Raw genomic sequence first — 20,959 nt, 5'->3', positions numbered from 1 at the left:
AATCAGCTTTAGTTACCTGTTTTTGCCTTCATCCCTTTTCAAGTAGGGGTAACACATTGGCAATTTTCTAACCCTCTAGTACTTCTCCAGAATGCAGATGTTTCAGAAAATTTAAACCAATGCATTCAATATCTCTGTAGCTATTTTTGCAAGCCTGCAGGGCCAATGGACTCACCTGCATTTAGCCCCATTAGTCTGTCTAATACTACTTCTGCAGTGATGGCAATGGTACTTAATTCCTCCCTTGTATTCTTTCATATTAGCAGGATGTTTGAAGCATCTTCCACAATGAAGTTAGCTTGGTTCAGTTGTGAGCACAATCATTATACCCATTCTAGGTCATAAGCACAAAATCTTGGCTGAAATTTTAGGCATAGTGAGAGTTATGAATTGTTGGAAGTGCAACTTTTCAGACAGACAGCAAACCAACGCCCACCCTGATAGCTTCAATAGCATTGGTGAATACAAAAAAAATCAGGATATATTGTGACGGCCCTGATGGGAGGAGTGCCCTAGTAATCCAGCCCCACCATTCCACCAGCCTTGCTGGAAATGTAAATGTTTGAATCAACAAAATGGTCAATTTGTCCCTCTTCCATACCACAATCAACAGTAAGATAGATGTCCACCAGGTTTCTTCTATGATCTCAAAAATAACTAAATTTACCATAAAAGACTTATTCTTCCTCTTAAAAAAGTGGCAGAAATGGTTAGTAACTAAGTTACTATTAAGAAATAAACTATACCACCTCAAAACAAAGCGCACACATTCATGACTCTGTAAAAGTAGACGAGAAAGGAATGACACCCATCAATCAATGGTACGAATTTCAAAAATGTAATTGGTTGGCTTCTCACAATTCTTTTGATTTCCTATCATTGTGTTCAGATTACTGACCGTTGCAGAACGATGGAAGATTCTCAGGCCAGACTTCAGATTTAGACAAGAGACAGTTAGCAGCCTTAACGCTTAAACATTATCAGGATTCACAATTATTTAATAGTGTTACAGCTAGTTTTACATTGCCTCTTACTGACAGAGAGAGATGGAGAGGGCTCTGCTTTTCCCTGCAAGCTTCTCCAACTGTCCATATTTGGGTCTGTGAAAACACACAGTAACTTCAGTGCAGAGGTGGCGCGAGACAATGAACAGCACATATGCTATGGCTTCTGTCAATCTGCTTGTCCATCAACTGAGGGCTATAATATCCATCTTTCACCTCTCACTTTATTTGACACTCTTTCCCAAAATTATTTGCTTTTCCAGAAAACAGCAGATAATACAGTTTTCTTAGAAATTAGAAGTCAAAATGTCAAAGATAAATCTCTTCAATGCCAGTAATGTGCAAAAGTCACATGACCAGGACAAAACCTGTAATTGCAAAGCAGTTAGTCACATTCTGCAGATGTGAAAGAAAAGTCTTCTCCTTAATCAAGTGAATTTTATTTCATAAAGAAATTAGATTTGCCTATCACTATGTCTCTGAGTGTAAATCACATCTGAGATTCAGTAAAGAACCCGGTTTAGGAACCATGCCTCCAGCGTGAAGGCTGCCTGTACATTGCTCACCTGGAACTGCAACAAAGAATTTCACAGCATCCCGGTGTCCATGGAAGCACAACTGAGCATGTGCCATAGAACAGTAAGGTATAAACGTGCCAGGAGTGATCTTGTCACTATTTTCATCTCCGTAAACACGGATGACATTTCCAGGACGGTTTCCAGATCCCTCTGATGCCTTATTGGCTGGAGAAAAAAGATAAGAAAGCAGTAAATGACAATGAGGTTAGTGGAAGATGTACAAGATTTCTGGGGATAAAAGAATCATTACATATATTTTCAGAAAAATAAACAGCCACTAGCATGGCAGTGTTGGCTGAAGCTTAAGCAAAATGAAGAAGTGTTAAATTAAAAACAGCTACTTTATGAAGAAAGTGCCAGTTCAAGAAAGATCTGAGGAAAAATTAAACCAATAAAGCATGCTTGGTTTTGTCTATGGTAGGAGGACATTGGTAATGGAGTATGCTTAATGCCAAGCTACCTCTTCTCTCCTGTCAATGAGAGCTCTGAAGATCCTGGCCTGTAGCACTGAGCAAATTGCATCTACTGCATTATTTACAGAAAATGTGACTGGTTTCAGAGGAACAGGGTTTAATCATGGAGGTAGCAAAACTTTACAAAAATGCATGGTGACATTTTCTTACATAAACTGTTCACTAACTTTAGCTTTGTAGATCTATTTTACGCAAAGTGAAGTTTTAAATTTTTAGTTAAGTACAATAATAGGTTTTCCTCTCGAGACTCCATGAACAGTGGTCAACTGTATTGGAGTCAATGAACAGGTGAACTTCAACGTTGTCTCCGGAAAGGGATAAGACCTTTAGTGACGCTCCTATCCTAGCTGTAAGTACTAACTCATAGATTACTGGTATCTACTATTATATGAAAAACCTCACAAAGTGTGAACACAAACAGTGGAAAGAACTCAAACACATTCACATTAAGCATCCAATTTGCTCTTAAGAGCAAACCAAGAGTCTCCCTGTGCAAACTAATCTATGAACTTTCAATCTATTAACTGGTTAACCTGTATGAAATATGCAAAGTTCTACAACATTAACTCTCATCCTGACCTGTTGGATTCTATATTTGAAATAAATACTGCTGATAGTGTTGCACAGAAGACTCAGTGTTCTGCTAGAATTCAACTTTAATCCAAGTAAAACTGTTCTGTATTTTCAGGGCAACATACACCATTACTAAGAAAGGAAACTTTTCTTTGTAGATTAGCCAAATAAAAAGCTTCCAGAAATTAGCCCACAGCGCAGGGAGTCAGTGCCTGCTGCATTAGGAAATTTTTTAAATATCTTTAATTGGTATTCCTGCAGTACCCTCCCAACTCCTTCAGACTACCATGCTGTAAATTCATTACTCTACCTTCCTGTGATGAATGTATATTCTTCACACAGAAACTTTCAAACAGGAAAAGTCTGAGATTATGCCTGGATTCAGAACAAGGCCCCGGGCAGCAAATACTGAAGAATGCTGGTCCACCTTAAGATCTCAATTCTAGTGACTCATCAAGAACTTGTCAACAGTAGGAATCTGATTTCCAAATATTAAAATAATGCCCCATTTGATATCCATTTCCAACACAGACACATTAGCACTTGAGATGACCACACATATGAGACAGCAGCTCCTATTCAACTATTCCTTATCAAGTTTACAATTGTGTGCAAGGTGAGACTATTCAAGCTACAAACACCCAACTTTAATTTAATTAATCACGTAACTTGGGTTATATGGCCTCAATAGATGAAAAGTTAATTTGATTTTTATTCCCAAAAGAAATAAACTAGCCCAATACTTCCCTAACTTTTAACAAAAGGCTGAACATTAGACACATTCTCCATACCTATGCCACATGGGTATTTTTTAAAATTAGTAAATGGTACAGAATCATAGGTAAAGAAATAAAACACAGGCAGCAGTGTATGCACAGCTTCAGTGAGAAGACATGGAAACGATGGCCCTCAAGACAAAATAAAAGGTCCGTCAGAGTTGAGGAGTAGAACACTGAGTACTTAGCCTATTGTGACCATTCAGCAAACATACAAATTGCTGCAATGCAGTGACCAGCGCCAGGGTAACATTTAGACAAGAGAAAGAGAAACAAAAAATAAAGGAGGGCAAACGTTATAAATAAAAGGTGGATATAAACTGCCTTGACTGGCTTAAGCAGCCCGAAAGATAAAGATTCTGATGGTTAGATCTGCACTTACCCCTCAGACCCAGTAACCGTCCCTGGTGGAGAACTACAGCTATAGTGAGAAGAAGTGGCAAAAGGGGGGAGTGGACAAGTGTGACAGTAGAGGAAAAGGATTAATAAGAACCTACCAGTTGTATCTCAAACCTGTACTTTCTTTTAAAATGTACAGACAGTGCTAGAACAAAACTGTTATTTGTCATCATAAAAAAAACTTTCGCAGCAGTTGGAATCACAGCACTTGGAAATAAAACAAAAGGAGATTCTTTACAATAATAATTCTGGTTGATCTGCATTGAAGCTGCATTGTGTGATACATCTCTACTGACTACAGTTTGTGATAGCCCTAAACGTAACTGGATATGCACGGTTAAGACAGTGCAACACTAGTTCACCAATAGGCAACAATGTCAGTTTTGTTCAAATCTAAAAGACCGTGGCCACTACACAATCTTTACCCAACCACTTCACTGCTATGGAATGGCTGCACAGTCTATCTGAAAATGTAACACTGGCACTAAAATTTCAACCTCATTCAATTTTATGGACACGTTCTCAGGGTAGAAGACTGGGAGAAAGCTGCATACTTGTCCATTGCTTTTGAAATCAAACATCACTTCTTTGTGACAAATGTAATAAAAAATGTTGGACAAAGTCAGCAGGTCTGGCAGCATCTATGGACGTAGAAACAGAATTAAATTTAAACAATACTCTTCATCAAAACACAGTACTTAGAAATGAAGTAACTTTAAGCAAACAGAGAAAGAATGAAAAAGGTTAGAGAGAGATGAATTATAGAAGTTACAGCACACTGGGAGGCACACTTTGTCTCATCGTATCTGTGCTGGTTTGTCACAAGGACAACTTATTTAGTCCACTCTCTCACTCATTCCCTGTAAGCTTGCAATTTTTCTTTCTTCAGGTGCTTCTCCAATTCTCTTCTGAAAACCACAACTGAATCCACTTTCAGCACACTTTGCATTCTAGATTCTAAATCTTTGCCTAAAACAAAATAAAATAAAATTTCTGAGGAAGAGTCCCAACCCAAAATATCAACTTTCCTGCTCCTTTGATGCTGCCTGGTCTTAGAATCACAAAATCCATACACTGCGGAAACAAGCCCTTCGGCCCAACAAGTCAACACTGACCCGTGGAGCATCTCACCCAGGCCCATCGCCCTATAATCCACCTAACCTACACATCCCTGAACACTAGGGGAAATATAGCATGGCGAATCCGCCTAACCTGCACATCTTTGGACTATGGGAGGAAACCGGAGCACCTGGCAATATCTTGTATCTGACAATCAGAGCCCAATGGGTGGGGGTTCAGAAAAAAGGGCACTTTGCCTCCTAATAAATGGAAAGGAAAGAATCCAAGTGGAATTCTCTTACTGGGAGGCATACTGTGAGCATGATACCTGGGAGCAGAGACACTGCCCAAACAAGACCTATACTCACCAGGAGAGATTAATCAGTGATGCTAGCTGATTAATAGTAAATGGACAATCTCAGGTAAAATTTTAAACACTTCAAGTTAGAGTCCAGGGTTAAAACAGAAGAGAAACATTACATAAGTCTTCATCATTCAATCGCAGATAAACTCCACCCACCAATGGGTTTGCATTTAAGACATGCGTTGTGAAGGGACCACAAGAACAACACTACCCAGCAATTATTTTGGTCACACCCAGAGGAGTAAGATTTAGAAGGGACCCAAAGGGCAACTTTATCACACAGAGGGTGGTGCATGTATGTAACAAGCTGCCAGAGGAAGAGGAGGAGGCTGGAGCAATAACCTTTTAAAAAAAACATCGGGATGGGTGTATGGTTAGAAGGGGTTTAGAGTGATATGGGCCAAATGCTGGTAAGTGGGACTAGATTAATTTAGGATATCTGTTGGGCATGGATGAGTTGGACTGAAGGGTCTGTTTCTGAGCCGTACATCTCTAGCATCCAACATGACAGGCGAGTTTAAACTGAAGAATAATATTATGCTGGATCTGACAGAGGTGTAGAAGCAGTGTGGCTAACCATTCAACACTAACTTTGTGTCCTTTCCACTGCAAAGGAGAGTGACAACATCAGATGTTAACACATCTTAGAAGGACTGGGGCAGAGCCTCATCCATGAGCAGACAAGTCATATCTCATACAAAAATTTTCTTTGCCACACTTTGTTCTCAAACCATACTCTGCACCCCATCCCCATCTTCCCAGCCCCATGAAAGGGATTACAACTGGAGGAAACAAGGTTTGACATTTGTTTCCACGAGTTTCATTTGCAGAGTGCACTGACATTTTAGGCTGATGACTGGAATTTATCACAGAAATCACTATTAAAGCTTTCTAGTTTTTAAGAGAAGTTGTCTTTTTGATATAAACATTCTGAAATTATAATTTGGAGTTGAGCACTGAAAAAGTATTATACTGCTCTGAATGCACACTAAGTGTATGTGTCCAAACTGGAGTGTTTACATGCTTTCAATTTCCCCGAGACCTTTTAGTACTACAAATAGGAGTTTTATACACGATCTAAAACACAACAATATTCTAATATCAAGACCCAAACCTACGTCACCAGCAGCAGTTTGTACGATCCGAAGGATTCACTGCAACAGCCTGTCAGGGCTTCTCTGACAGCATCATCCAGATCGATCACCTCTATCATCCAGAAAGAGCAGGTGAAGCATGTGAACACTGCTGCCTTCAAATTTTCCTCCAAGTCACAGGCCATCCTGACTTTGAACTATGTTGCTGTCCCTCCACTGTTGCTGGTTTGTAATCCTGAAATTTCCTCCCTAACAACACTGTAGGTGCTCCTACATCAGGACTCCAACATCAGTAGTAGTTCAAAAAGGCTATTCATCATCACACTTCTCAGGAGCAATTAGCAGTAACGCCAGTAAATGCTGGTCTTGTTGGACATAGCCACATCCAGTGTATGGATTAAACAAAATTCCTCCTGCTCTTCTTTTTCAGACTTTCCATTAAGAGACATAACAGAAATCAAAGCTGATGGATGTCAATGCATAGCATAATCTTATGTACAGAAAATAAACCAGTCTTCCAAGCAGAAGTAAAATATGTGGTCAATATGCAGTCTAAAAGTCTGAGCTTTTCCCAGCTGATGAAACTACTATTTAGAGCGAAGTTCAAATAGTTCGAAGAACTATAAAAGGCAGCACAAAAACTCCCTTCCCACCAACCAGAGGGTAAGCTTGTTTCTGTTCCTTAGAACTCAACTTCAATACAAAGATACATAGCACACTTGGGTGCCCTAATCAGCAGAGGGAAAGCAATGAGAAAAGATGCACGCATAAATCACTTTGTTTTTCCCAAAGTGATACCCATCACTTACTTTCTGTTAGAGGGATGGAGATGATTACACCATTGCCTGTGCCCACCCACAGGCGGTTGCAGGATACCATGAGAGCTGTGATTCGTACAAAAGAGAAACCAAGTTTCCCAGTACCTTAAAAACAAACACCAAGAAGTAATAGTATTTTCAAACATGAAGAACATATGCCAAGAAGGTTAGTCTGGAGAAGATCAGAGTATACTACATCCCCTCTCCAAATACAAATAATTAAAAAGTAAACAAATGTAAAATTTACAGTTGTTATTTTCCAATTATGCAACAATATCCTTTCCTCTCCCCCTTGAACACATCAGATGGGATATTCATCCATGATCGGAATGATGCCCACCTCCAGCTCAATGGTGCTTTGGAGACTCTGAAGTGGCAGATTTACTTTGCAGGAATAGCTGCCACGGTTCAAATATTCCTCATAATCTTATTCAATACCTTGCTTTTCCTAAAAATTTAAGAAATTAATCAGGATGAAACTCTCACTTACGAGGACCGACTTCACCTGAGCACTCCTCATTGTCTGCAGTAAAACATCAAATTAAAGAAGCGAGTAAACACGTAACCCCTAAAGTTACTGGACATCTGTCATCATGAAGAGCTACACGTCAGGCCAAAATACAAGTTCAACTAATTTCTCTACAGCTTTTAATCACCTGTTTTTGGAAATAATAACGCTTGGAATGGCTAATTAAACATATAATCGGCTAGCTAGATTGGTGGTTGAGAAGATGCATAGGGATAAATATAAAGATATAAGCCAAATAAATTTAGAGCACAGACAGACTTTCATTATTCTGCCTGAACTCATTCTAGAATAATCTGAAACAGGCTGTCCTGGTGTCACCCTATGGCCTTATTCATTTCTTTACTACATCATTCGATCCATATTTTCTCTTAGTGCAACACAATTGTCTTTGTCTCATCCATTCCTGGTGGAAAAGCATTCCATACTCCAACAACCTGTGTAAAAATGCCTGTCTCTCATCTTCCTTCTTCTTCTGTATACTAATGGCAGGGCATCACCAAGTAGCAAGCTGGTCTTTCCTTACTTTCAGCAAAATTGCTCATTTTAAAGACCTCCATAAGTGCACAACCTTTCTACGGAACCTTATAGCCTGCTCTGAACTAGGGAAAATAAGCAGAGTATCTCAATTCACTACTTTCAAATAAAAACTGGAAGTGCTGGAAATATACAATAGATCACTAAGCATTCATAATGATCTTAAGCAATGTTTGTACTCATTGTCATAATCTGTATTATCTCTTTACAAATGCCGAATGATTCAATGCATATTTTCAACATTTGCAATGCTTCATGACATTTTGGAATGGCTTCCTATTTCTGACTCGAACTTCTTTTATGTATCTTCTCCTTCAATTCCAGAATTGGTGGCAAAGTTGACAGTGAAGGGAGTTATCAAAGATTACAAAGGAATCTTGACCAGTTGGGCCAATGAGCTGAGAAGTGGCAGATAGAGGTTAATTTGGATAAATGTGAAGTATTGCATCTTGATCAAGCGACACGGGTAGGACTTGTGTAACTAAAATACAGCCCTAGGTGGTGTTGTCAAACGGAGAGATCTAGAGATTCAGGTACATAATTCTTTGGAAGTTGCATTGCTGGTAGGCAGGGTGGTTAAGAAGGTGTTTAGCATGCTTGCCTTCATTGTTTAGACCTTGGAGTATAGGAGTTGGAGCATCATATTTAGGTTACAGAGGACATTGGTGAGGCCACTTCCGGAGTACTGTGTACAGTTCTGGTTGTCCTGCTACAGGAAGGATATTATTAAATTTGAGAGGCTGCAGAAAAGATGTACCAGGATGTTGCCTGGACTGGAGGGCTTGAATTATAATGAAGGCTGGATAGGCTGGGACTTTTCTCATTGGAGCACAGGATATTGAGGGGGACCTTATAAGGATTTATAAAAACACGAGTGGCATAGATAAGGTGAATAACAAAGGTCTTTTTCCTAAAGTGGGCAGTTCAAAGCTAAGGGGCATATTTTTAAGGAGAGAAGTGAGAAGATTTAAAAGGGACCTGAGGGGTGACTTTTTCATACAGGGTGGTTCATATGTGGAATGAACTGCCAGAGAGAATTATAGAAGTAGGTACAGTTGCAACATGTAAGAGGCATTTGGATAGGTACAATAGTAGGAAAGGTTTAAGAGGGATATGAGCCATATGCATACAATTGGGACTGGTTTAGTTTTGGAAACTTGGCAGGTATGGATGAGTTAAATCTAAGGGTCTGTTTCTGTGCTGCATGTCTCTGTGACTCCAAGAAGTGATATGCAATAATCCTGAGATATGGTCCATACTCATGTCTTTCTGTGCCGTTCATACTTTCTTCGATTGTTTTCCATCATCATGCGGACCTCTCCGTCTAATCAAATGCCCTGTATCTTCCACCTCTCTGCTAATAGAGATATTTTCCTGAATTCCTATTCCTACGTAATCATCCCTCTATTTTAAAGTTGCTCCGAATGATCAATATACAATAAAGCAAAGGACTGAATTAAAAGCCCTTTAATCAAGAAACACCAACTATTATTTTGGGGAGAGGGGTAGAAAAATGAAAAATACTTTAATTAAACTTGAAGTTTTATTTGAAAGTTTAGTTAAGATTGATTAAATAGGATAATACTTAGATTCCTACAAAGAATTTACAAATCATGAAGTAACCAGAGTGATCACCCACCTAACATTTTGCTGACATACGGTTCAATGTCTACATCTTGTAGGTGCTGGTAGGTATGTACATGGTAAAGGCGAAGGGTAGAGTCTAGACGGATGGAAACCCACACCCCATCTCCCACCCAAGCCAACTGTCTCACCTGGCTTTCCTTCCGTGGGTGGGCATCAAAGGATTTCTGGGAAGGCACAAGTGTAAGAACATTTTGCTGAAGTGCAATAACATTATCAACATTAGAACAGTAAAAATTGCTACTGTGACCTCAAATACTGAAGCAGCTATAATCATTACACACTTTACACACAAATGCATAGGCACTTTGCAAAATCAATGATTAGATTTTCCTAATTTGTTTGAAGCATTGCGCACTTATTCCTCTTCAAAGTAGGAGGAGGCTGGATTACAGGGTGGGACATGTATAATGAACTATCTATTGACAAAATCAGCTGGATCAACCATTATGCTCTGGCCTACTACTTTGGGGAGGAGGAAAGAAAAGAGAAGGCTGTAACACAGAAACAGTAAGGTGTAGCTTCTGACATCAATTGACTGATTGGAGAATACAGAGCAAGTGTGACAAGCTGAATTGTTAAACAGACGCATCTAGCCTGGATATCTGTATCAAGGCAGAACCAGAGCATAGGGTATTCCCTATACATCTGTATAAGCATCACACATACACTAGGATACATTGCATCGAAGTCTGCACGTTCTTAGTATGATTTTTCTACACTAAAATTAATAGCTCATAGTCTTTTATACTTGTTAAAGTACTGAGCTACTTTCAATGAAATGGCAGTATGTGGCTATTCCTATTCTGGCATGGTCATAACAACAATGAGAAATGGCACGTATGAAATTTTGGGAAATTGTGTATATCAAATCCAGCCAAATGCAATAGGAATAGCATAAAAAACACGCCTTTCACCTTCTGCCTGGGAGCTGGCCTCATGCTCGATGTACTGCTTAGGCCAGTGTGTTACACAAATTGGGATCTGACAAGAAATCTAGCCTTCAGTGGAAACCGCTCATTTGTGCTTCTAGTGGAGGGGATGGTATCTGTGACAGGCCCACGTAGGCTGTCGCAGGCTGTCACGGGAAAGCATGGATAAAATCCCATGAACTAGCCAGTCAAGAGAAATTCAGCAGCTCAGACAGCATCTGCGGTCAGAAAAGGAGAGTTAATGTTTTGAATCCAGTGACCTTTCACTAGAGGGGTCGCTGGAGTTGAAGTGTTAACTTTGTGTTTCCCTCCATAGTTGCTGACAAGCCTGCCAACTGTCTCCACAAGTTTCAGATTTGGCTTAAATCTCCAGCATCTGCAGTTCTGCCGCAGATAGGGATGCAGTTTCCCATCTTGATGGATAACTGTCCATAAATTTTATAGAATTTAACTATTTTTAGCTTGTTTCAGAGGCCTGTAATTTGAGCCAAAGAACAGTTGACAAGGTAGCACATTTCATTTACCATTTTAAGAGCAAAGAAATTCTATCAATCAATTTTAGGAGAATTATGAACGCTTTGCAAGTCATTACCTCAATTTTCATAGCTTTTGGTTGTACTACATAGATTTTATTCTTGTAACCACACCATACTTTATCATGCACAACAGTCATGCAGCGAATGGAGTGATGAGGCCGGCCAAAGTCCAGAAGGTGATAATTAGTTAGATCCCACTGGCCATCTAAGGAATAAACAATAGGCTGTATTAAAATATAACTAACCACTCACAACATTTGGGGAAATGAAACATCCGCAATACAACCTTTCCAACTTTCTTTTTTAAAAAGCCTCATTCTTGGGATATGCGTATTAGTGGAAATGGCAACATTTCTTTCTAATCCCTAATAAGGACGGTGATGAGACATATTCTTAAATCACTACAATTTACCTGGTCTAGGGACACGCACATAAGGTGCTTTTCTCTTTGAAAAAACTGACAGCCCAGAAGGCAGAAGAGTCACTTATAAATTAGGAGCAGGAACAGGCCATACTGTCCCTCAAGTCTGCTTTGTCATTTGGTAAAAACTTGGCCTGATGTGACTGTGACCTTAATGCCACCTTCCAGTCTACCCCATATACCCTGACTCCCTTGTTAATCAAAAATCTAACTCAGCATTAGAAATAAAAACAAAATCTCAAAACTGGAGTTGATAGCTTGGGGTGGGGAAAGGGAAAGAAGATACAGAGGGGAGAAGGAGTTTAAAATGATCACCAAGGAAAAGATACTGTGGCTGACAAACTCCAGGACGAGATGGCACACACCTTGCGGTACTAAAAGAAGTGTCTGCAGAGACTGAAGAGGCACTAGTTATAATATTCCAAATGCTTTAGATTCTGGAAAGGTCAGAGTGGAAAACAGCATACATAACTATTTTCAAATCATTGATCTAGATTCTAATGAAAGGACCGAATGTAATATAGCCAAGTTTGGGATGTAGACAGGTTAAGTGAGGGGCCAAAAATCTGGTAGAGGCAGTACAATGTGGGAAACTGAGAACATGTCCATCTTCATTGGAAACACAGATAGCATTACATTGAGTGAAACTGCAAGATTCAGTGGTACAATGGATCAAGGTGTCCTGGTACCTGAATCATAATAAGTTAGAACAGAGGCACAGCAAGTGATTAAGGCACCTGATGAAAAGTTACCTTCTATCACAAGGCAAGTGGAATACAAAAGGAAGCTCATTTACTGCAACTGTACAGAGCCTTGGTAACACTACAACTAGAGTACTGGCTATTTTTGGTGTTTCTAATTGAAAAATAGCATAAAAGGAACTTATTACATTAGAAGCAGTTCGGTGAGGGTACACTTCGCTCATTCCTTGGATGTGGGGCTTATCTTTTGAAGAAAGGTTAGAGGTTAGGCCTATACCCATTTGATTTCAGAAGGAAGAGGGGGGACCTTATTGAAGGCTGTAAGATCTTGAAGGGACTTCAAGGATGGATACTACAAGGATGCTTCTTTGGGAAAGAGACAAGGGAGGTTAGGAATTTTACCTCAGATGGTCCTTAATCTGTGGAATCCACTTGCTTGAAAGTAATGGAGGTTGGCTCATTGAATTTATTCAAGCTGAGTGACATAGAATTCTAACAGACAAGGGGGTTGAGGGTTATGGCAGAACGGGTAGGAAGGTGAAGCTGACACCTTAATCAAATCAGTTATGACCTTATCCAAGAGCACAGCAAACTAGAATGGCTAAAAGGCCAACTTCAGTATCCAAATCTTACGTTCCGACCTGAGCTGAGCTACAGCATTTTATATTGCACTCCTGCTGCCACATTAGCCCCCATCTCTTCCTGACATTTCTTCCACTCCTATTCTCCATCAGGCATTAACAGAAGCTGCTCTTGAATCTCAGGAGAGGTCTTTTCTTTCCCCCTCTGGAACACAAGCAGACTTACTATAGTGGTTCTAACTATAGTGAAAGGAGGAAAGTAATGATAAGCTACATTTTAATAGCATTGTCAACAGACTGATAATGTGGTTCATCTGTTAATAGTGAATGGAGAATATAAAGTGGTAAGATAATGGCGCATCAGTTGCACAGAGGCAATGCTACCAGTAGTGCAGAGGCCTGAACCATCGATCCAGAGACATGTGCTACCAGGATAATTTGGAAAATTACTCTTCAATCAATTCATTAAACTGGAATTAAATGCTCGCTTCAGTAAAATAATTACTGGATTGTTGTTTTAAAAAAAGAATGATTTACTAATGTCTGTCAGGGCTGGAAATCTGCTGTCTTTACTGATGTTCTGCTAAGGGAATATGAGGAGATAGCGGCTAAATTAAGAAGTAAAACTAAAAAGTCAGCAATCTGAGACTATTACCTCAGTCACGAGCTAATTTGGAAAAGGATTGACACGACTGAAGAGATAAACATGTGGCTCAAAAGATTGGTGTGGGAGAAACAGATTCCAATTAATGGGATGGTCACATCAGTACTGGGGAAGGACGGAGCTGTTCCAATGGGGCAGGCTCCACTGAAATTACACTCAGGCCACAGTCCTGGTGAATTCCGTGAGTTGGGCTTTAAACTAGATAATGGGGATTCAACTGCACAGAAAATAAAAGAATGGACAGAATTTACCAATTGTCATTTTGTATCAAGGAACCATAAAATTGCAGGGCAATTCAATAATAGACCAAACTTAAAGGCTTTGTGTCTGATGCACAAAGCATGCAGAATAAGGCAAAGAAAGTGATGGTGCAAATTGAAATAACTTAATATGTTCTCATAGCCATGACAGAAACATAGTTACATGGAGGTCAAAACTGGGAACGTAACATTCAGGGAAATGTGACCTTTTGGAGAGACAGGAGGGACAGAAAGGTGGTTGGGTAGCACTATTAGTAAGCAATGAGTGTGACAACCTAGGTTCAGGTGATGTAAAGTCCACTTGGGAGGAAGTTTTGAAAAAAGCAAGGGAAATAAGATAGTATACAGACCCCTCCCAACAGTAGCCATTTTATAGCAAACAATGTAAATCAATAATTAACAGGAACACGTAAGAAGAGGAGAGCAATAATTGTGGATGACCGTAATCTTCATGTTGATTGGATTAATCAAATTGGGAAGGGTAGCTACAGTAATGAACTCAGAGTGCATTAGCAATAGCTTCCAATAGCAATGTGTCATGAAGCCAACCAAGGAGTAGGTTATTCTGAATCTAGTAATGGTTAACGAGGCAGGATTAATAAGTGAACTCAGAGTAAAATAGATTACATAGAAAAGTACAGCACAGTACAGGCCCTTTGGCCCATGTTGTGATGCTGTGGAATAATCCTAATCCAAAATTAAAATAACCTAAACTACATTCCCCTCAATTCACTGCTGTCCATGTGCATGTCCAGCAGTCGCTTAAATGTCACTAATGACTCTGCTTCCACGACTACCACTGGTAAACTATTCCAGGCGCTCACAACTCTCTGGGTGAAGAACATCCCTCTGACGTCTCCTCTATACCTTCCCCCTAACACCTTAAAACTATGACCCCTCGAGACAGTCAATCCTGCCCTGGGGAAAAGTCTCTGGCTATCGACTCTATCCATGCCTCTCATTGCCTCGTACACCCCGATCAGGCCACCTCTCTTCCTCCTTCTCTCCAGAGGGAAAAGTCCGAACTCAGTCAACCTCTCCTCGTAAGAAAAGCCCTCCAGTCCAGGGAGCATCCTGGTAAACCTCCTCTGCATCCTCTCAAAAGTCTCCACATCTTTCCTGTAATAGGGCGACCAGAACTGGACACAATATTCCAAGTGTGGTCTCACCAGGGTTTTGGAAAGCTGCAGCATAACCTCGCGGCTCTTAAACTCGATCCCCCTGTTAATGAAAGCCAAAACACCATACGCTTTCTTAACAACCTTATCCACTTGGGTGGCAACTTTGAGGGAGCTATGCACTTGAACACCAAGATCCCGCTGTTCCTCCACACTGCCGAGAATCCTGCCTTTAATCCTACATTCAGCATTTAAGTTCGACCTTCCAAAATGCATCACCTTGCATGTATCCAGGTTGAACTCCATTTGCCATTTCTCAGCCCAGCTTGGCATACTGTCAATGTCTCGCTGAAGCCTGCAATAGCCCTTGATACTATCAACAGCACCTCCAACCTTTGTGTCATCAGCAAACCTAATAACCTACCCCTCAACCTCCTCATCCAAGTCATTTATAAAAACTACAAAGAGCAGAGGCCTAAGAACAGAGCCATGTAGGACACCACTCAGCACTGACCTCCAGGCAGAATACTTACCATCTACAACCACTCTCTGCCTCCTGTCAGCCAACCAATTCTGAATCCAGCTAGCCAACTCACCCTGTATCCCATACTTCCTGACTTTATGAATGAGCCTGCCTTGCTGAAGTCCATGTATACCACATCAACTGCTCGACCCTCGTCAACCTGCCTCGTGATCTCCTCAAAGAACTCAATAAGATTTGTGAGGCATGACCTGCCCCTCATAAAGCCATGTTGGCTCCCTTTAATCACACTATGCTTTTCCAAATAGTCATAAATCCTATCTCTCAGAATCCTTTCCAAAACCTTGCTGACCACAGACGTAAGACTGACTGGTCTGTAATTTCCAGGAATTTCCCTCTTCCCTTTCTTGAAAAGAGGAACAACATTTGCCTCCCTCCAATCTTCCAGTACGACTCCCGTGGAGAGTGAGGAAGCAAAGATCTTCACCAGCGGCTTAGCAACCTCCTTTCTCCCTTCCCAGAGCAACCGTGGATAAATCTAGTCTAGCCCTGGGGACTTATCAATCTTAATGTTCGCTAAAATTTCCAGCACATTAACTTCCTCAATCTCAATCTGTTCAAGCCTGTTTTCCTGCTCCTCAAAGTTCTCATTCACAACAAGGTCCCTTTCCTTAGTGAAAACCGAAGCAAAAAACTCATTTAGGGCTTCCACTATCTGCTCAGACTCCACGCACAAGTTCCCTACGCTATCCCTGATTGGCCCTACCTTCTCCACGATCATTCTCTTATTCCCCTCATGTGTGAGTAAAATGCCTTTGGGTTCTCCCTAATCCTTTCTGCCAAGCCTTTTTTGTGCCCCCTCCTGGCCCTCCCCACTTTTGAGCTCTTTCCAAGCAAGCCTGTAATCCTCTAAAGCTGTGCTAGACCCTTGCTTCCTCCACCTTACGTAAGCTGCCCTTTTCTTTTTGACGAGAAGCACCTCTGTTCCCATCATCTAAGGCTCCTTAATCTTACCCGTTCTTACCTCTCTCAGAGGAACAAATTTACGCATCACTCGCAACAACTGCTCCTTAAACAGTCTCCACAAGTCTGCTGTGCCCCTTCTGTGGAACAATTGCTCCCAATTTATACTTCCCAACTCCTGCCTGTTGGCGTCATAGTTTCCCTTTCCCCAGTTAAATATCTTCCCCTGGTAACTGCTCCTTTCCCTTTCCATGGCTATGGTAAATGTGAGGCTGTTGTGGTCACTGTCGCCAAAGCATTCTCCCACCGTGACATCTGACACCTGTCCTGGCTCATTGCCGAGCACCAAATCCAAAACGGCCTCCCCCCTCGTCGGCCTGTCCACATACTGAGTAAGGATACCCCCCTGAACACACCTGACAAAAATGGCTCCATCCAAACCATCTGCACTAAGGAGGTTTCAATCTATATTGGGAAAGTTGAAGTTACCCATAACAACAACCCTGCTACGTTTGCACTTTTCAACAATCTGCTGGCCTATGAGTTCTTCGATCTCCCTACTGCTATTTGGGGGTCTATAGAAAACCCCCAATGAGGTGACTGCTCCCTTGCTTTCCTAACTTCCACCCATGCTGACTCAGTCGACAAACCTTCCTCGGTAACCTCAGTAGACAAGTCCTCATCAAAAGTTCTTTCAGCCACCGATATATTGTCCTTGACTAACAAAGCCACACCTCCCCCTCTTTTACCACCTTCCCTGATCTTAATGAAAGATCTAAACCCTGGAACCTGCAACTTCCATTCCCGACCCTGCTCTATCCATGTCTCCGAAATGGCCACAACATCAAATATTATACAGAGGTAGTGATTGTTACATTTTGGAATTTAATATTGAGTTTGAGTGTGAAAAATGTTGGTCGGAAACAACTGAGTTTAACTTAAATGCAAGGGAATTAGAGTGAAATGAGGATAAAGTGAATTGGGCGGATAGATGAACGGGAATGACAATAAGCAAGCACTGGCAAGCATTTAAGCAGGTAACTCATGACTTTCAGCAAAATCACATCGCAGTAAACAGCAAAGATTCTAAGCGAGAAATAACTGACCACAGGTAACCAAGGAAGGACAGTAGTGAGCTAAAATCAAACGTGTACAAGGTGATCAAAAGTCAGTAATAGTTCCAAAGGCTGGGATAAATTCAGTTTCCAGCAAAGGAGGACTAGATAGATAATAAAGACAGATAAAATAAATAAACAAACAAGGGCAAACAAGGCAACAAGAGTTTCTTTAAATATATAAAAAGGAAATCAGAGGTCAAAGTGAAAATACACCCCTTCAAAATGGATCTGGGGAGAATGTTTCGGGGAACAAAGAAATGGTAGGGGAGCTAAACAGATATTTTGTATCAAGCTTTACAGGGGAAGATGCTTCGAACATCCCATTTATACTAAAAAATACAGGAGGAGGAATTAAATACCATCACTCCCTCTCCAGAAAGTTTATTAGATAAATTAATGGGGCCAAATGCAGTTAAGTCCTCAGCCTTAATGGCTTGCATCCTAGGTCCCTAAAAGTGATAGCTACAGAAATGGTGGAAGGGTTGGTTTTAATTTTTGAAAAGTCCTTGAATTCCGGAGAAGTACGGAGAAATCAAGGGCTACGGGGAGAGTGCAGGAAAGTGGAGTTGAAATGCCCATCAGCCATGATTTAAGTGGCCGAGTGGACTTGATGGGCCGAATGGCCTTACTTCCACTCCTATGTCTTATGGTCTTATGACAAGATTGGGAAACTGCTCATGTGGTAGCCCGATTCAAAAAAAGGGAGGGAGGCAAAAAAGTAGGTTAGCTTAACATCTGTTGTTAAAAAAGTATTGGAATCATTTACAAAGGAAGTAATAGCAGAACATCTGTAAAATCATAATCTAATCTAGTCCGCATGGCTTCTGGAAGTACGAATACAGTATATCTAATGGTTCCCTTCTATCCAGTCTAGTTGAAACTTTCTTAGACACTTTAATAGACACAATTTCCTTGTGCAAACAATGTAACCCTTCAACTATGTCCTTCAGCCAGCAACAGTACTGCACATCAGGAGTTAAGACCAACTACAGTGTTTAGATAAACTGGTGATCATGGCTGGGAACAAACATGCACAGTATAAAGTACCAATGCAATTGTATTTTCAGACTTTTTAAAATACATTACAATGACTTATTCCTATGCCCACAGTTATAATGAAAACCGGCCATGTCAACTTGTCACATTGCAATTATACATCCAGAGATTAACAGCACAGAACTGGGTTGATCTTGGAACATTTCTAGGAACATTCTTCTTTACAAATTAGATATAGTGTAATGAAACCTTAAAGTAACAATGATAAATGCACTTAAAATTACACTAAACCTAAGTTTGGGGAGGGAACAGTGAATTTTCAACCTTAGAATGTATAGCTTGGCACTATCACTTTCTCAATTAGAACACAGAAATGCAGTTCATGTTATAGTGACTTACCTACTCCTCTGTGAAAGATTGCCAAGGTGCCATCAGCCAATGCTACTAATACTCTTCCTTTTAAATGTCTGGCAAAAGAAAAACTAGGTGTAACTGAAAATCTTGTTGCTAATGTACAAGGACCACCCTTCAAGCCATAACTTTTCCCATTCTATACTCTTAAAAAGCCAAAAGATGAACAAAAAGAACTGGACCTAGTTCTTATACACTTTTATAATTATTTATTTAGGCATACATATTCCAAATACACCTAGTTCATCAACAACAGCTTGAGAAACAAAAACAGGAATTGCTGGAAATGCTCAGCAACAACTATGAAGAGAAATCAGAGTTAATATTTTGGGTTGAGTGACTCTTCCTCAGGACTATTGGTAGTTCGAAAAAGGTTGGCTTATATGCAAAAGATTGGATGGGGGGGGGTGGAGGGGGGGGGGGGGGGTGGAGATAAGGAGTAAACAATAAACGGAGATAGAGCCCAAAGACAGAGAAGAATGATTGGACAAGGGAGTGGGTACCAATCTGGCTAGGAGAGTGATTAGCTGTTAATGGAGACTGTTAGTGGCAGACTGTGATAACAAGGCCTGGTGTGTAGTTTGGGGGCTAGGACATGGGAGAGTTCAGGTTCTAAAATTATTGAACTCAACTTGGAGACTGGAGGGCTGCAAAGTCCCCAAGTGGAAAATGAGCTGTTGTTCTTCCAGCTCATGCTGAGCTTCACTGCAAGCCTGAAACAGTGATGTTGACCAGGGAACGGGGGTGGTGTGTTGGAGTGGCAGGTAACTCAAAGCTCTGTTTTGTGGGCAGAACGTAGTTGTTCTGTAAAGGTGTCACCCAGCCTACACTTTGTTTTCCCGACTTACAGGAGACCACACTGTGAGCAGTGAATGCACTGGGCCAGACTGTGGGAAGTGCAGGTAAAGCAGTGCTTCACCTGGAAGGTGTGTTTGGGCCCTGGGATAGTGGGGAGGGAGGAGGTAAATGGGCAGGTGTTACACCTTCGGCCATTGCAGCTGAAGATGCTGAGGGAGTGAGGGGGATGTTGGCCCTGAAGGAAGAGTGGACAAGAGTTTCCCTGAGGAAACAGTTCCTGCTGAAGGGAGACGAGCGAGGGCAGGGAAGTGCATGTCTGGTGGGGGCATCTCACTGGAGGGAACGGAAATGGCAGCTGGTCGTCTTCTGGATGTAGATGCTGGCGAGATGGTAGGTAAAGACAAGGAGAGCCCCATCACCGTTGCAAGAGGGAAGGGAGGTGTAGTGGTGGGAATGCATGAGATTTGATCAGGCCCGGTTGAGGGCCCTGTCAACAACTCTGCTGGGGAATCCTCACTCGAGGAAGAAGCGGACATTTTAGAGGCTCCCTTAAGGTTAACCTCTTCAGAACATATGTGGCAGAGAAGGAGAAACCGGGAGAATGGAATAAAGTCTTTACAGGAAGCAGGATGCAAGGACCTATAATCCAGATAGCTATGGGATTTCAAGATAATAAAATGTGAGGCTGGATGAACACAGCAGGCCAAGCAGCATCTCAGGTGCTCCTGAGATGCTGCTTGGCCTGCTGTGTTCATCCAGCCTCACATTTTATTATCTTGGAATCTCCAGCATCTGCAGTTCCCATTATCTCTGATAGCTATGGGATTTGGTGGGTTTACAGCAGATATCAGTGGCCAGTCTATTGCTAGAAACAACAGTTTCAGGTTGTTTCTTTTTCTGAGGACATTAGTAAATGCTGTTCACATCCACTACATGCATTTAATTAAAAAAACCTAATATTCTGTATGATGTAGCTTTCCCCAATTCCAGGATGTTGCTGACTAGTGTTAAGATGCTTTGTATGTGTACATGGAAGGATGATGACCCAACATCGACTGGGAAATTCAAAGAGAACCAGATAGCAACAAGCCATGGTCACCGGTTTACTTTTGGGTATTTACTTCCTCAGTATTC

General features: G+C 41.1%; 1 protein-coding gene across 4 annotated transcripts in view; it reads right to left on the bottom strand.

Moving 5' to 3' along the window:
* LOC125463859 (C-Jun-amino-terminal kinase-interacting protein 4) overlaps positions 1-20,959 on the bottom strand; it is a 264,228-nt gene that overhangs the window by 6,248 nt on the left and 237,021 nt on the right. For 2 of the 4 annotated variants that reach the window (XM_059653600.1, XM_059653602.1), the window contains 6 exons: positions 19,016-19,083; positions 11,370-11,518; positions 9,841-10,012; positions 7,130-7,243; positions 3,787-3,825; positions 1,571-1,747 (listed from right to left, as the gene is read on the bottom strand). In XM_059653600.1, coding sequence (XP_059509583.1) covers positions 1,571-1,747; positions 3,787-3,825; positions 7,130-7,243; positions 9,841-10,012; positions 11,370-11,518; positions 19,016-19,083 — 719 coding nt within the window. The remainder of the gene's footprint in view (positions 1-1,570; positions 1,748-3,786; positions 3,826-7,129; positions 7,244-9,840; positions 10,013-11,369; positions 11,519-19,015; positions 19,084-20,959) is intronic. The other 2 variants (XM_059653601.1, XM_059653603.1) reach the window with 1 other exon arrangement.

Source organism: Stegostoma tigrinum, chromosome 22 (genome assembly GCF_030684315.1).
Source record: "Stegostoma tigrinum isolate sSteTig4 chromosome 22, sSteTig4.hap1, whole genome shotgun sequence".
Lineage (NCBI taxonomy): Eukaryota > Metazoa > Chordata > Chondrichthyes > Orectolobiformes > Stegostomatidae > Stegostoma > Stegostoma tigrinum.
Note: the sequence above shows the minus strand (reverse complement) of the source record. Positions and strands in the feature narration are given on the sequence as shown.